The 16,364-nt window shown below is 51.2% G+C and overlaps 1 protein-coding gene across 1 annotated transcript in view; it reads right to left on the bottom strand.

Annotated features, from left to right (window-relative positions):
* Nucleotides 1-2,139: 2,139 nt before the first annotated feature.
* Nucleotides 2,140-16,364, bottom strand: part of P2RX3 (purinergic receptor P2X 3) — a 41,300-nt gene continuing 27,075 nt past the window's right edge. Inside the window, exons 9-11 of the mRNA XM_021715977.1 lie at nucleotides 2,829-2,922; nucleotides 2,520-2,585; nucleotides 2,140-2,265 (exon numbers count right to left, since the gene is read on the bottom strand). Of these exons, the coding sequence (XP_021571652.1) occupies nucleotides 2,140-2,265; nucleotides 2,520-2,585; nucleotides 2,829-2,922 (286 nt within the window). The remainder of the gene's footprint in view (nucleotides 2,266-2,519; nucleotides 2,586-2,828; nucleotides 2,923-16,364) is intronic.

Genomic DNA, 16,364 nt, shown 5'->3' on the forward strand with positions numbered 1-16,364 from the left:
ACCAAGAAGGTTAGGTGCAATTCTTAAAGCTGGGTATTAGGGCCTATGTAGTGCAGAGCTACATAAAATGATAAAAGAATCTTTTCTTTCTCTTTATTTTGCCATTGCTTAACAGCAAAAGGAGGAAGAAAAATAAAAGGCAGGGTTTTCTTTCCAGTGTGTGGAAACAGTCTTATTAATTCATAAGAATCGGGTGCCTTTACACGCACTGAGCTACCTTTGAGGACGGAGCCTGTCACGTGCTTGGCTGGTATCTGCCAAGGAGTCCCACACATTTCTGGGCACATCATAGACCCTTAAAATATGAATCAGCCGGGCTCGGTGGCTCAGTCTGTAATCCCAGCACTTTGGGAGGCCAAGGTGGGTGGCTTGCCTGAGCCCACAGGTTCAAGCCCAGTTCAGGCAACTTGGCGAGACTTCATCTCTACAAGAAATAAAAAATCAGCCAGGTGTGGTAGCACATGCCTGTAGTTCCAGTTACTTGGAAGGCTGAGGTGGAAGGATCGCAGGAGCCTAGCAGGTCGATGCTGGGGTGGTCATGAATGTGCCAGCGACTCCAGCCTGGACAACAGAGTGAGACTCCAACTCAAAATATATATATAGATATGAATCAGTCTGAAGTCATTGTGCTGTACGGTGACTTTTCTAAGCCAGCCAGTGCTTCTCAAACATTCATGTGCATTTACATCACCTGCGTGATTTGTTAACATGTGTTAAATTTTAATTACTATTTCAGTCGATCTGGAGTGAGGCTTGAGATTCCACATTTCTAACAAGTTCCCAGGGGAGGCTGACACACAGGTCCAGGGACCGCACTTTGAGTAATGAGCTAGCCCAGTTAGTCACAAGCTCACTCAGTTGGTTGAAAATCACACCAGGGAAGCCAAGGACATTCATCTGAGCTCCATCAATAGGATCACTCTGTTCTATGGCTGCAACGGAACCCACAGCTGCTGTCCATTATCTTGGATCTTGGCCACAAGCGCACGTATGCACCCACCCACACACACCACACACACACACACACACACACACACACAGAGGAAATACAAAAGGAAGGGCTCACTATGACCATGGTGAGCCATAGCCATGTTCCTCATTGGCCTGACTCTGCTGTCTCCTTTCCCAGTGTCCTATGAGCCCTACTCTCTGGATGTTGATTTTAGAATTGCTTTTAGACAAATTCGCTCAGACACAGCATTGCAAGCACGTTTCCTCTGACTGCATGCTGACCGGATGATCCAAAGTGACCGCCTGCTGAGGCATCCTGAGAAGGACCCTGAAGCCAGGTCCTGCCTCTGCCGGAATAATGAGCGTAACAAGTGAATGATGTCACCGTGGGGGAGAGCGGTAGCATAGCCAGCCTGGGCAGAATCTCAGCTGGTGTGAGGATGTTCCAGGGAGGACTGTCTTGCCTCCTCTCGGATCCCAGAATCGAGGGGGCTGGTGAGCACTAGTAGGGTGGTTCTCACAGCAGATCGCCAAGTCAGCTCAGCACGAAGCCCCCCTGACGAGGGCACCCGTGCACCTCTGCATCCTGCACACTGGCTCGCACTAAAGAATCAGGTCCCAGGTCTCCTGACTCCGGCGCAGTGTACTTCCATCAAAAGGAGGCGCTACCGAAAGGAAAAAAACAAACAGCCTCATTAAAAAGTGAGCAAAAGACATGAATAGACACTTCTCAAAAGAAGACATACGGCAAACAGACACATGAAAAAGTGCTCAGCCTCACTCATCGTCAGAGAAATGCACATCAAAACCACATTGAGATACTACCTAACCCCAGTATGAATGGCCATCATTAATAAAACAAACAACAAACCGGGCTCGGTGGCTCAGCCTGTAATCCTGCGCCTTTGGGAGGCTGAGGTGAATGGATTGCCTGAGCCCGCGGATTCGAGACCCGCCTGGGCAACTTGGCGAGACCTCATCTGTACAATAAAAATCGAAAATTAGCTGGGCGTGATAGTGCGCGCCTGTAGTTCCAGCTACTCGGAAGGCTGAGGTGGAAGGATCGCCGGAGCCCAGGGGGTCGAGGCTGTGGTGGCCGGGAGCGTGCCCCTGCACTCCAGTCTGGGGGACAGAATGAGACTCCAACTCAAAAAAATAAAAAGAGAGAGAAAGAGAAGTTAGAGAGATTTACCTCCTTGAGGTGGGGGAGGGGGCCAAAGCCAGGAAGCAAGGCGGCAGCCATAGCTCAAAGAGCACATGGCCACACCAGAGGCTTAGCAAGACAATGGCCCCCAAAATTTCATAGAGAGGAGACTGATGGGAGAAGCAGACAGAGGAGTAGAAGCCCCTGGAGCAGGGCTATGGCCTTGCCCGCCGTATGGGTGGGTGAAGCCTCCTGCTTCCGGAGGGAGTGAGTGTGCCATGATTGGAGATGTTCCAGCCAGGCCGACTCAGCAGGGAGCAGTTAAGGGGCCCCGAGGCACCTGGCAAGAGGAAAGGCCTGCCCATCACTCCCCTGCCCACCCCACGCTGCCTGGTCTGTCAGAGACAGCAGGGGCTGAACTCACCACTCCCACGGAGGTGAAGGCTGCCACGGAGCTGATGATGGTGGGGATGATATTGAACTTGCCAGCCTGTGCACAGAGACCAAGGCGAGTGGGCAGAGGCCCCGCAGGGTGGGGTAAGGCCGAGGGTTCCTGGTGGATCCACTGGTCCCACCCGTTCTCCGCACAGGTGAGGAGACGGGGAAGTGACCAGCTGGGGCAGTCAGAGCTGGTCAGTGGCAGACTCCAACAGCCAGGGCAGACTCTTTGGAATTCACAAGCTACCCCGGGCCACCGCCCTGTCCATCCCACCTGCCTGGCCCAAGGACTCACATTCCCATACACCAGAACGTCGAAGCGGATGCCAAACGCCTTCAGGAGTGTGCGGTACTCGCTCCCGTTCTCCATTTTATAGTACTTGGCAAACCTGGAAGTCAGAGGTGAGGATGGGTCCCACGGAGTGCTCCTGTCTCTCTTGCCTCGAACCTCCAAGTCCCCCAGGCCCTATGAACCTTCCTCATCAATCAGTCCTTATTGATGGCCACAGTCTTCCCTGTGTGGTGAGCTGATCCCCTGCACAGGCATTATCTTGGGGAATTGTTAATTACACAGATTCCTGGGCCTCATCCTGAACCCACAGAATCAGCATTTCATTGTTTGGAGCCCAAGAATCTCCCTTTTGAATAATTTCCTTCAGTGATTCTGATGTGTACAAAAGTTTGAAACACTGCTGGGCTTCAAGCTTCTTCAGTTCCATTTGTTTGGGTCTCCCAAGGCCACTCCACAGGCCTACCTGGGCTCAAAGCCTGGCTCTGCCATTTACCAGCTGTGCAACCTCAGGCCAGTGCCTGAACCTCTCCGAGACTCAACTTCCTCATTTGCTAGTGGGAATAACACACAAGTCCTGCTGCAAGTCCCACTTCACAGGGTTGCCATGAGGATTGAGTGAAACCATACACATCAGAGGTTTAGACAGCGCCTGGAACACAGCATGCACTCAGGAAATATTCACTGGTGTTGGCGGTTGTTATTGCTGAAGAAATACGTTTACATTTATAGAACAGTTTTAAAAAGTGCTTTCAGATACTTCATCTCATTTCACACTTATGGGATAGTGCCATGGTTTGAATGTCCCTTCCAAAATTTATGATGAAACTTAAGGCTGGACACGGTGGCTCATGCCTGTACTCTTAGCACTTTGGGAGACCGAGGCGAGAGGATTGCTTGAGCCCAGGAGTTTGAGACCAGCCTGGGCAACAAGATGAGAGCTCATCTCTACACACAAAGAAAATTAGCCAGGTGTCTGTGGTTCCAGCTACTTGAGAGCTGAGTCAGGAGAATTGCCTGAGCCTAGGAAGTCAAGGCCACAGTAAGCCGTGATTGTGCCACTGCACTTTGGAGCCAGGGCAACAGAGTGAGACACCAACTCAAAAAAAAAAAAAGAAAAAAAAAAGAAAAAAAATGTGGCAGCATTAAGAGGTGGGGCCTTTAAGAGGTGATCGGATCATGAGGGCTCTGTCCTCATGAGTGAATTAATCTGTTCACGGATTAAGGGACTAATAGACTATCATGAGAGGGGAACCTCTGTCTTTATGCAAAGAGGAAGGGAGACTTGAGCCAGCACCATGTGATGCCCTGAGCTCCTTAGACCCTGTGGAGTCCCCACCAGCCCGAAGACTCCCAGCAGATGCAGCTCCTCAACCATGGGCTTCTCAGCCTCCATAAATGTAAGAATTAAATTCCTTTTCCCTTTTTTTTTTGAGTTGGAGTCTCACTCTGTTGCCCAGGCTAGAGTGCAGTGTCATGCTCATGGCCACCACAGCCTCGACCTGCTGGATTCAGATGATCCTACCACCTCAGCCTTCCAAGTAACTGGAACTACAGGTGTGCACCCCCACACCTGGCTAATTTTTTGATTTATTGTAGAGACGAGGTCTCACCAAGTTGCCCAGGCTGGTCTCAAACCCCTGCACTCAGGTAATCCTCTTGCCTCGGCCTCCCAAAGTGCTGGGATTACAGGCTTGAGCCACCGCACCTAGATCTCATTTTCTTTATAATTACCCAGATTCAGTGTTCTGAAAATGGACCAAACCAAATATGAATGTGACTGCTCTATTTTTCTTTCTTTCTTTTGTTTTTTTTTTTTTTTGAGTTGGAGTCTCACTCTGTCACCCAGACTGGAGTGCAGTGGCATGCTCCCAGCCGCCGCAGCCTCGGCCTGCTGGGCTCAGGTGATTCTTCCGCCTCAGCCTTCCAAGCAGCTGGAACTATAGGCATGCACTACCACGCCTGGCTAATTTTTTGGTTTATTGTAGAGACGAGGTCTCACCATGATGCCCAGGCTGGCCTCGAACCCGCAGACTCAGGCAATTCTCTCGCCTCGGCCTCCCAAAGTGCTGGGATTATAGACGCGAGCCACTGTACCTGGCCAACTGCTCTATTTTTCAAACAAGGTTCCGAGGGAGTTAGGTGACTCATCCAGGGTAACCCAGTGGGCGAAACTCAGTGCTAGATTTGCCCAAGACTTTGACCACTATACCTTCTCTGCCTCGGCTTCTGCATGTCAGGGATTGTGCTGGGGACTTAGGAGGATAATTACATTTCATTCCCACCACAAGCAGGTAAGCATTCAACAGAAAGAGGTGCGTGTTGCTGCCCCCGGGTGCCTTCGGTGAAGAGGAGATTCACCTGAGGTTTTGCGGTGAATAAGAGTTGGACTTGGGGTCTCCCTGTGTGGCTCTGCCCATCCTAGGCAAAACTCGAACATCAGCAAAATGTTATCTCTTGGGGCTACTGTCCCCACAGCTGTAGAAGGGGCTTCTGGTGCTGTGACCTCGGGAAGTGGCAGGGGATTAAGTGGGATCATGGGAGTGAAAGGTCCCAGAAGGCGCCTTGACTGTGGGGCCATCATTGCTCCCTTTCTGCGTTTCCAATCCCCATGGATTCCCAGGCCTCTCCCAACAGGGGACTGAGAAACGCATCCCTGAACGTGTTCAGTGATTGATGGGATACTCCTCCTGGGCGCGCCTGTGTTGGAAACTGTACCGCAGGGAGAGGATATGCTCAGGCCTCGTGATCAGTCATGGCATGATGACAGGCATGGGAGGGAGAACGGTCGCCTCAAATCCTAAAACACCAGCCCCTGGCGGCTAGGCTTCCATCTCTCAGTGCGACCTTCAGAAATAAGTCTAAGTCTTGGCTCCACCACTTGCTATCAGTAAGACCTTGCTTAGTCCTCGGGGTGACAGCTTCTATGTCTATAAAAATGACTGTGCTCATGCCCCCTCAAAGGTCTATCGGTGAGAGAGGATAGACGCTTGCCGAGACCAGCCCTCGGAGCCGGGGGCCATGGAGATTCTGTGTTAGAGATTCTATCTGCCCCTCACACCCGTTCCACCTGTTCTCTGCCCCTTCCCCATCCATCTTGGGCCCTGGGAGCTCGGTCTGCAGAGATGGCTTCTACCACGTTTCCTGCCCTGTTTCTGGGGTGTTCAGTCAGAGGATGGGAGGAAAGAGAGCAGGGTGTTGAGATGACTGGGCCTCTAAGGGTGGCTTAGTTCTCCAGGTTCTAGGAAGTATTCCCTGTCCTTGCCTACCAGCCAAGAGGGCAGTGGCTTGCCCCTGCTGCCAGCTCTGGGGCCCTTCACAGCCTTAGGCACAGTCCTTTCATTCGATCACCACCCCCCCTTTTGAATTAGAGTCTCACTGTCACCCAAGCTGGAGTACAGTGGCACATTCATGTCCACCACAGCCTCGGCCAACTGGGCTCAGGTAGTCCTTCTGCCTCAGCTTTCCAAGTAGCTGGAACCACAGATGTGCACCATCATGCCCAGCTAATTTTTTGATTGACTGCAGAGATGAGGTCTTGCCAAATAGCCCAGGCTGGTCTCAAACCCCTGGACTCAGGCAATCCTCTTGCCTCAGCCTCCTAAAGTGCTGAGATTACAGGTGTGAGCCACCATCGAGACCACCCACGTCTCCTCTTGGTATACCCACCCGTCCCATCCCCATCTTACAGAGAAGGAAGCTCAGGCCTGGAGAGCTTTATCTGGGTCAGGAGGAAGCGCAGGAGAGCAAGGAGCACATCATCTGTCCCCACTGTGTGTGGGCATGGCCAGAGCTGTGTGCCTGAGTGATGTATCTGTTGCCCTAGGAAGGCTGAAAACTACTCAGTGAGAAAAAAGTTTCCAGGGAAGCCTGGTTTGGGAAGGTGTTTCCCTGTGGACTTTGCAGCTGAAGGGGGAGGCAGGGAGGCAAGAGGATCTCAAGAGACAGTAAGACTCAGAGTGAGCCAGGTGTAGGGGCTCACAGCTATAATCCTAGCACTTTGGGAGGCCGAGGTGGAAGGATCACCTGAGCCAAGAGTTTGAGACCAGCCTGGGCAACATAGCAAGACCCTATCTCTACAAACAAGCAAACATACAAACACCCAGGGTAAAATAAGAGTAGCCCAGAAAGGCAGCTGAAATAAGTGCAACCACTTAGCCGGAAGAAGCTTGAAAGTCAGGAAAAGAGAGGGGCTGAGCCATCTTTAAAACTATGAGAAGTTTTGGTCTTCAGGGAGGGAGAGGGATTTCACAACCAAGGCTTAACAGAATGAATTAAAGTTGCAGCAGTGGGGAGGATAATAGGATGGATGATGTCATTTCCATAAAGTAAAGATGGTGAGGTCTGAGAGCATAATTATCCAAGGAGGACTCTCCGGATAGTTTTAAAAAGTCTGGAAAGGAAGCACTATATCTGCAATGGGCAGAAGGCTCCCAGAAGTCTTCCTGTGGCTTACAGGGTGACCCGGGGGTAGGTGTAGACCATCACCATCTCCCCACCCGTGGCTGATAGAGCACCAGAAAGAGATGCAGATCCCTTAATAGAAGCATCTCTGTTCATCTCACTCAGTGTGAAGACCACACTGCTGTTGACCCATTTTACAGATGAGGAGATGGATGAGAAGGGAACTTGCTGGAGCCAGGTTTCTGATCTGCACGAATGCCTCTGAGGTCCCTGCTCAAGACTCCTGACCTGCCAGTCCTGAGATCTAGGTGGCTGGCTGTTCAGGATAAGGTAGCCCATGTGCAGGATCTCAAAGCCCTTCTAGACCCTGTGTAATCTGTCCCTTGTCTGGGAGAATTCAAGGTCCTTGTCTCAGAGATGTGCGACTGATTCCCACAGAGACTGTGCAAGGATGAGAGGGCGGGTCACGAGTGTTTGGGGCAGAGGACAGGCCTCTGACCCAGGAGTCTTCATTGTTGGCCCAAGGCTGCAGCTGAGCCAATGGCTCTGACACCGACTCAGAGAACAAAGTCTCGTCCCGGGCACTGCCGTTCAAAGGGAGGGCTGGCTAAATTTATCCTAGGAAGGAATGTGAAGGGAACAGGGAGAAAAATCAAAGCAAACTTGGGTTTTCTCCAGCACCTGCCTTCCAAGAGGCAATAAGCCTGGTAAGATCATTATCTCGCCACCCACCCACCCTCTGAGGAGGCTTGGCAGGGACTGGTTCTGTTCTAGGGCGGGGGTGGGGGGTGGGGAGAGGAGCAGAGCTCAGGGCGGGCCCAGGCTGCAGACAGGCAGGTGATCCAGGAGCCCTGACTCCTGCCCTCCTCTGTGTCCAGAGGGGATCACAGAATCTAGCCCACCCCTGTGGCAGAGATGGCTCCGTGGTCACCAGGGCCTGGGTTATCTCCTCTCTTGGCGCACGATTAGACCACACTTCCTGATGGCAGTGAGGCCTGTTACCTCCGGGCAGAGCTGGCTTCTCCTTCTGCACCTAATGGCCAGTTGCTTGGGAGCCAGGGGGGGACCCTGAGGCCCTAGGGGAGACTGAGTCAAGATGGCAGGAGCTGACCGGGCATGGTGGCTCACACCTGTAATCTCAGCACTTTGAGAGGCTGAGGCAGGAGGACTGCTTGAGCCCAGGAGTTCTAGTCCAGCCTAGGCAACATAGTGAAACCTTGTCTCTACAAAACAGAAAAATTAGCCAGGTGTGGTGGTGTGTGCCTATAGTCCCAGCTACTTGGGAGGCTGAAGGCAGGAGGATTGCTTGGGCTCAGGAGATTAAGGCTACAGCAAGCCGTGACCATGCCACTGCATTTCAACCTGGGGAACAGAGTGAGACCCTACCCCGTCTCTCTCTCTCTCTCTCTCTCACACTCACACACACACACACACACACACACACACACACACAAAGATGGCAAGAGCCCAGATCCCCAAATGACTCAGAGAGCCCCATCCCCACTGGCCCACAGTGCACTGCACCATGAGCAAGACATAAACCTTTGTGTTAAGCCATTGAGATGAGGAGTTTGTTTGTTACAGCATTTAACAATACTAACCCTGAGTGTTACAAACTCCCATAATTTCATAGCTGGGAGAAGCAGTTTGTCAAAGGACAAAGAATAAGTTGAAGTTGGGGAGTTATTCAGGATTAAACAGAGGGTAAACTCCCATGTTGCTACCAGCAATAAACCCCTTAAGAAGGCCCTGGGGGGCTGGGCTCGGTGGCTCAGCCTGTAATCCCGCGCTTTGGGAGGCCGAGGTGAGTGGATTGCCTGAGCCCGAGGGTTCGAGACCCGCCTGGGCAATTTGGTGAGACCTCATCTCTACAATACATCAAAAAATTAGCCGGGCATGGTAGCGCACGCCTGTAGTTCCAGCTACTTGGAAGGCTGAGGCGGAAGGATCACCGGAGCCCAGCAGGTTGAGGCTGCGGTGGCCGGGAGCGGCCACTGCACTCCAGTCTGGGCAACAGAGTGAGACTCCAACTCAAAAAAAAAAAAGAAGGCCCTGGGAGATCTGGGTGTGGTGCCATGGCTGTCATAAATTAGCTTCCTGACTCTGGGCAAGTCACTCAACCTCTCTGAGCTTTTACCTCAGCTGAAAAATAGGAAGAAAAAGAGGCATGGAAGGATGACCAGAGAGAGCACCCACCTATGGTAAGGCTTAAAACACGTCTCTTTTCCTTATCCTAGCATTAGGGCAAAATGAGGTAATGATATCCCAGCCTGGACAACATAGTGAGACCTCATCTCTACAAAAAATAGAAAAATTTATCATGTCCTTTGCAGCGACCTGGATGGAGCTGGAGATCATTATCTTAAGTGAACTGACTCAGAAACAGAAAACCAAACACCGCACATTCTCACTTATATGTGGGAGCTAAATGGCCACGAAGATGGAAATAATAGACACTGGGGACACCAATAAAGGGGAGGGTGATTGGGATTCAGAAACTACCTTTGGGGCTCAATGTTCTCTATCTGGAGAATGGACTACCTAAGACTCAGTTGTCACCACTACACCATATGTCCATTTAGTGAATACACATGTGTACCCTCTAAATCTAAAATAAAAACATAAAAAATGTAAAAATAAAAAGCTTAAAAGTATAAAAAAAAGAAAAGGTAGCTAGGCGCGGTAGCTCATGCCTATAATCCTAGCACTTTGGGAGGGTGAGGCATGAGAATTGCTTGAGCTCTGGAGTTCAAGACCAGCCTGGGCAACATAGTGAGATCTTGTCTCTACAAACAAATCAGAAAAGAAAAAATAAATTAGCTGGGAGTGGAGCCATGATCATGCCACTGCACTCCAGCCTGGACAACAAAGTGAGACACCCAACTCAAAAACAAGGACAAAAACAAAAACAAAAAATAACAAGCCAAAAAACCCAACAGTCAGTGAGTAGTTCAAACCCAGGCAGTCCAGTAGCAGAGACTACGTTCTTAGCCAGCATTCTAGAATGTTCTTTTTGTTGCCTGATTTCTGCTAGGTCCTGACGAATTTCTTTCAGTTCTCTGGCTGAGGGGGTCTTTTTACATTTGCTAGGTGGGTCTTGATACCCAGACTTCCTGGCTGGGAGGAGAACAGGAAGCATACGAAAGCCACGTGTTGGAAGGAACCCCGGTCTCATCCGAAAAGGGGAAGGCCTGAGCACACCTTGTAGACAGAGACTTCCATACTTTTGCCCATGCTTTCCACTTCTCCTTCCCTTTTCCACCTTGCAAACTCTTATTCATCCACTAGGGTCCTGCTGAGCTGGTCTCTCATTCTTTCGGCATTCAACAAAGATTTAGAGCACACCTCCCCATGCCAGACACCATGCGCTGCTGACACACCTTGCTGAGCTCTGCTCTCATGGGAGGGAGAGAAATACGAATGAATCTCACAATCCCATGAACAGAATGGGCCATGAAGGGCTGGGAAGAGGAGCACTGTTCTGTGAGCACAGTTAGCAGACATTTGCCCTGGTCTGGAGGTCTGGCAAGGCTTCATGTGAAAAGTGACACTGAAGCTGAGACTTGGAGGAGGGGAGGTAAAAGGCAAGAGGGCAGGGGTGGGGCCGCTTTCTTGGCTGAGGGGCCTGCAAGACCTCTCACCATCAAGGACACCACGTTTCTGAAGAGACCAGAAGAGCACTGGTGGTAGAGACATGGAAGTGGCAGTGGCTGGGCCTACACGGCCCGGCCAGCAGCCAAGGGGGCTCATCTCTTCCCAGTTTCAGGTGAGCAACATCACGCTTGCAGCCTGAAACTCACTGCAATGCAGTATGCACACCACAGACATTGGCAAACACCTCAAGTATGGGTTCGGCTTTCTTTTCCTCCAGAGGCGGTTTAGCAGCTGAGCTGAAGCCAGGAAGCCCCCCAGGCTGCCCTTTCTTTTTTTTTTTTTTTTTTAAGTTGGAATCTCACTCTTGTTGCTCAGGCTGGAGTGCAGCGGCACACTCATGGTCACCGCAGCCTCGACTTGCTGGGCTCAGGCAATCCTGCTTCAGCCTTCCAAGTAGCTGGAACTATAGGCATGCACCACCATGCCCGGCTAATTTTATTTATTTATTTATTGTAGAGATGATGTCTTGCCAAGTTGTCCAGGCTGGTCTCAAGCCTGTGGGCTCAGGCAATCCTCTCATCTTGGCCTCCCAAAGTGCTGAGATTATAGGCGTGAGCCACCTCGCCCAGCCTCAGGATGCCTTTTCTATCCCCACAAGGGTTCAGGCCTCTACTAGAGAATCTGCCACACCAGCCAATAGTTAATAACTTGGGCTACGAGCCGTAACTCACAGTCTTTTTGTGCCTAGAGCCCACAGTAAGAGGTTGTGTAAATGCTTTCTGGAAGAAGAGATTACTGAGATTCTTGACATCTCAAAGATGGAGTTTTGCAATCTTGTCCTCCGGGTTCCCTTCTGCTGACTTTGGTGGTGCTGGTAGAAGGTGGTCACAGCAGGCTGTTTCTCTCCCAAACAGGAAACAGACGTAGCAGCTGCCTAGGTGGGAAGTAGGTGCTATTGGTGGGAGCTAGCCCCTGTCCAGGGGAAATGGGGGAAAGAGTAGGGAAACAGGAAATCCCAGCACTTCGGGAGGCTGAGGTGGGAGACTGCTTGAGTTCACGAGTTCGAGACTAGCCTGGGCAATGTAGCAAGACCTCATCTCTACACAAATAAGCTGGAGGTGGTGGCACACAACTGTAGTCCCAGTTACTTAGAAGGCTGGGGAGGAAGGATTGCCTGAGCCCAGGAGGTGGAGACTGAGATTAGCCGAGATCATGCCAGTGTCCTCCAGCTTGAGCAACAGAGTGAGGCCCTGTCTCAAAAAGAAAAAAAAAGTAGATAAATAATAATACTGATGTCTGCTGATCACTAGGGTGGAAGCTTCTGCACCTATTATTTCATTCAGACCTCACAGCAACAGCTCCACCAAGTAGCTGGTGGCTTAGGGACCTTGAAATGAGACAGTCCTGGGCCTGAATCCTGGCTTTGCCACCGGAATTAGTTTAAATGGCCTTGAGGAAATTACTTTACCTCTTTGAGTCTCAGTTTCCCCATCTGTAAAATGGAGATAACAGCAAGAGCCATGGGGATTGTTGTTCTTGGATGCCAAGGATGAGCACAGTACCTGGCATATGGCTTTCAGTTAATATTATCTCCTGATCACCAGGCAACACGGTCCTGATTTATTTGTTTTATATTCTTGAGTCAGATTCTCACTGTCACCCACGCTGGAGTGCAGTGGCACACTCACGGCGCCCCACAGCCTGGACCTGCTGGGCTCCGGCGATCCTTCCGTCTCAGTGTTCCAAGTAGCTGGAAGTACAGGCATGCACCACCATGCCTGGCTAATTTTTTAAATTTATTGTAGAAATGAGGCCTCGCCAAGTTGCCCAGGCTGGTCTCGAACCCTGGGCTCTGACAATCCTCTTGCCTCAGCCTCCCAAGTGCTGGGATACCAGATGTGAGCCATGCACCCAGCCAACACTGTTCTGATTTTACAGGTTGGAGAAAGACTCAGCAAGTCTCAGGCTACTCCACCTGCAAGGGGCCACTGCTGGAATCTGAACTGAGCCCCTGCTGCTTCCCTGAGAGAGGAGCCAAAAAGGAGTTTGCTGCAGCCTGGGCGGGCAGGGAGCCGGGAAGCTGGTGTCTGCGAAAACACCTCGGCTGTGGAGTGAAGCGCAGCACAGCTGTGACTGCGATGGTGCCACAAGTATCAGAGGAGGGAACAGAGCCGGGACACCTGCCAGCGCTGAGCTGGGGGTGGGAGAGAATCCCCAGGGGAAGGGCAGGTGGGATTGCCAGGGGCAGGGCTTCTCTGATGGGCCTAGCTGGTGGGCCACTTCAGCCAGACCCAGCGACAGCAGCCCACATGCCCCAGCTGGCAGTCGGTGCGGCTCGTCTTCCCAGTTCTGCTGAGCAACTTCACGCTTGTAGCCTGAAATTGACCCTGCTGTGGTATTTACACCACAGACATTGGCAAACACTGCAAGTTTGGGTTTTGCTTTCTTTTCTTGCCGGAAACTCCCCCACCCCCATCCCTCCAGGCTGGATGGGACAGGGACTGGGGCCTGATGAACTGCCTTGTCTGCACTTGCCCTGAGACCCAGTCCCTGGCCTTGGGAGCCCTGCAGGCTGCCCTCTGCAGACCCCGCTCTCTGGCTCCCCCCCCCCCAGTTTCTGGCTTGGTCAATGGGAGACAGCAGCATCCAGAGGGCGGGAAGGAAAGAGGTGGGGGGATGATTCCACTCAAGGCTTCCCTGCTTTTGCCTGTGGCTATGTCACTCCTGTCAGGGACCTTGGCTCAAAACCAGGCTCCCATCCCTCGCATGGTGGCTGCAGGCCTGGGGTGGTGACGGTTTCCCATGTTCTTTGCTCCAGGTTGGTTCCTAGTGTTGAGGTTTCTTCACAAAACCTGCCTAATGGATCTTCCCTGAGACGCCTGTTCTGTGACCGGACAGAACACCGCTAAGACTGTACCAAACTGAATAATTCTGAGGCCTAACGGGGCTGAGGTGGTTTACTCGCGCTCCCTTGTGCCGTTAGCAGTGATAGATGAAGAATGATTAAGTACAACCAACAATTACCCTAATAAATCATCTGTCAGATGTGCTTGTGCAGGGCAGGGCTGGTGCTCTGTCCCAGCAACTGTGACAGGTCTATAAACAACAGTGCATGCCTCAGCAGCCCGATTTTCCAAAGCCCTGTGCCAGGCACCCGCATGCATTGATTCAGGCTGTTAGAGCTTCAAGGGGCCTGAGAGATTATTACCTGTAACCAGCCCATTTTACACAGGAGGAAATTGAGGCCTGTGGAAGGGATGAGACTTATTCAGAATCATCACAAGAAGCATCTGTGGCAGGACCTAAACCAAAGACCACAGCCCGGGATCACTTGGCCTCATCACCCAGGTTGGAGTACAATCATGGCGCACAGTAGCCTTGAACTCTTGGGCTCAGGCAATCCTTCCACCTCATCCTCCCGAGTAACTGGGACTACAGGTGTGCAACACCACACTCAGCTTAATTTTTGAATTTTTGTAGAGATGAGTGCTTGCTGTGTTGCCCAGGCTGGTCCTGAACTCCTGGGCTCAGGCAATCCTCCAGCCTCGGCTTCCCAAAGTGCTGGGATTATAGGCATGCATTGCTGCACCTAGCCCTGCTTCATCTTGACTATCCTTGGCTGACCCCCCACACACAAAATATATATATATATATATATATATATATTTTTTTTTTGTACGAGCATTTTTGTCATTTGGTTCAGTTGATCATTTCCACTACATGAAAACTCCCTTGATCTCATGAACGGGTCTCGCTCATATCTGTGTCCTCCACAAAGCTCAGCATGTGACAGAATCTGGAGGTTGAAAGAGACCTTCAAAGTTCTCCCCACATTATCCACAAAGGGTTCCCCTGCTGATGCCTGAATTCCTCCAGTGCCAGGAGACTCACTACCTGCAGGAGCGGCCCACTTTTAGCTCTGGAGGGCTCCAGCCATCAAAAGGGTCTCCCCACGTGGAGCCCACATTTGCAGCCTTTGCTGAATGGAGAAGGGTTTTTGTCAAGATGTACAAATCCCTTGGAAGCTCTCAGACATCTGTTTAGAAATGATCCAGTCTCCCAGAGAGTGGTGGAAACTCCTTCTCAAAGCAGGGACACGTAACTGTTACAGCAGCAGGAAAAACAGCAACAAACTTCCTGGAGCCTGGTTTGACTTGCAAAGGAAAACTTGGGCCTGGAATTTGGGTTTCAGAGTGAAAGAGGTGGCGTTCTCAGCAAAGCTCTGCCTAGTGGGAAGTGCTTTTTGCCAGCTGAAACACACGTTTACAGTTGACTTGATACTGACAGGGAAATATCTCCTGGCAGAATCTGCATCAGGGGAGGGCAGCATCCTTAGAGCAGCCTGGGACGGCTCCCCGCAGAGAAGGGCCCAAAGCGATGTTATTTACACACACTCCAGGAACTTAATGGACCTCAAAGGCAGACATTTAACGTATGGCATGTGGTCGGTCTTTTATTGTTGTCGCCCAAGCTGGAGTGCAGTGGCACAATCATGGCTCACTGCAGCCTCAACCTCCCAGGCTCAGGTGATCCTTCTGTCTCAGCCTCCCGAGTACCTGAGATTACAGGTGTGCACCACCAAGTCCAGCTGAATTTTTTCATAGAAATGAGGTTTCGCTGTGTTGCCCAGGCTGATCTCAATCTCCTGGGCTCAAGTGATCCTCCTGCCTCAGTATCTCAAAGTGCCAGGATTACAGGCATAAGTCACCATTTCCAGCTGCTGGCTGCTTTTTTTTTTTTTTTTTTGAGTTGGAGTCTCACTCTGTCGCCTAAACTAGAGTGCAGTGGCTGCTCCCGGCCACGGCAGCCTCGACCTGCTGGGCTCAGGTTATCCTTCCGCCTCAGCCTTCCAAGTGGCTGGAACCCAAGCATGCACCACCACACCTGGCTAATTTTTAAATTTATTGTAGAGATGAGGTCTCACCAATTTGCTTGGGCTGGTCTTGAACTCATGGGCTCAGGCAATCCTCTTGTCTCTGGCTCCCAAAGTGCTGGGATTATAGGCATTAGCCACCGCACCCAGCTTGGTTGATCTTTTTAAAACATATTATTAATTAGCCTTTAATGAGGTGGGAAAAGATCAACTAATGTGAAGCCAGAAGATGTACCTGCCCCTGGGAGTGATCTTCCTGGCCTTAGTTTTGTCATCTGTAAAATGGGGGTAACCATACCAGTCTTACCAGGATACTTGTGACAAGCACAAGCTCTACAGCCAGGCTGCTAGAGTTTGAATTCTGGTTCCAGTCCCATGAGCTGTGTGCCCTTGGGCAGCTAAAGGAAGCCCCTGAACTCAGGTTTTCAGCTACAAAGTGTTCTCTCGCCAGGTGTGGTGGTTCATGCCTGTTATTCCAGTACTTTGGAAGCCCAAGGTGGGAGGATTGCTTGAGCCCAGGAATTTGAGACAAGCCTAGGCAACACAGACCTCGTCTCTACAAAAAGTGAAAAGAAAATTAGAGCCGGGCTCGGTGGCTCAGCCTGTAATCCCCACGCCTTTGGGAGGCTGAGGTGAGTGTATTGCACGAGCCCGCGGGTTCGAGACCCGCC

The sequence above is a fragment of the Carlito syrichta genome, unplaced genomic scaffold (assembly GCF_000164805.1).
Source record: "Carlito syrichta isolate Samal-C Ts95f unplaced genomic scaffold, Tarsius_syrichta-2.0.1 Scaffold308100, whole genome shotgun sequence".
Taxonomy (NCBI): domain Eukaryota; kingdom Metazoa; phylum Chordata; class Mammalia; order Primates; family Tarsiidae; genus Carlito; species Carlito syrichta.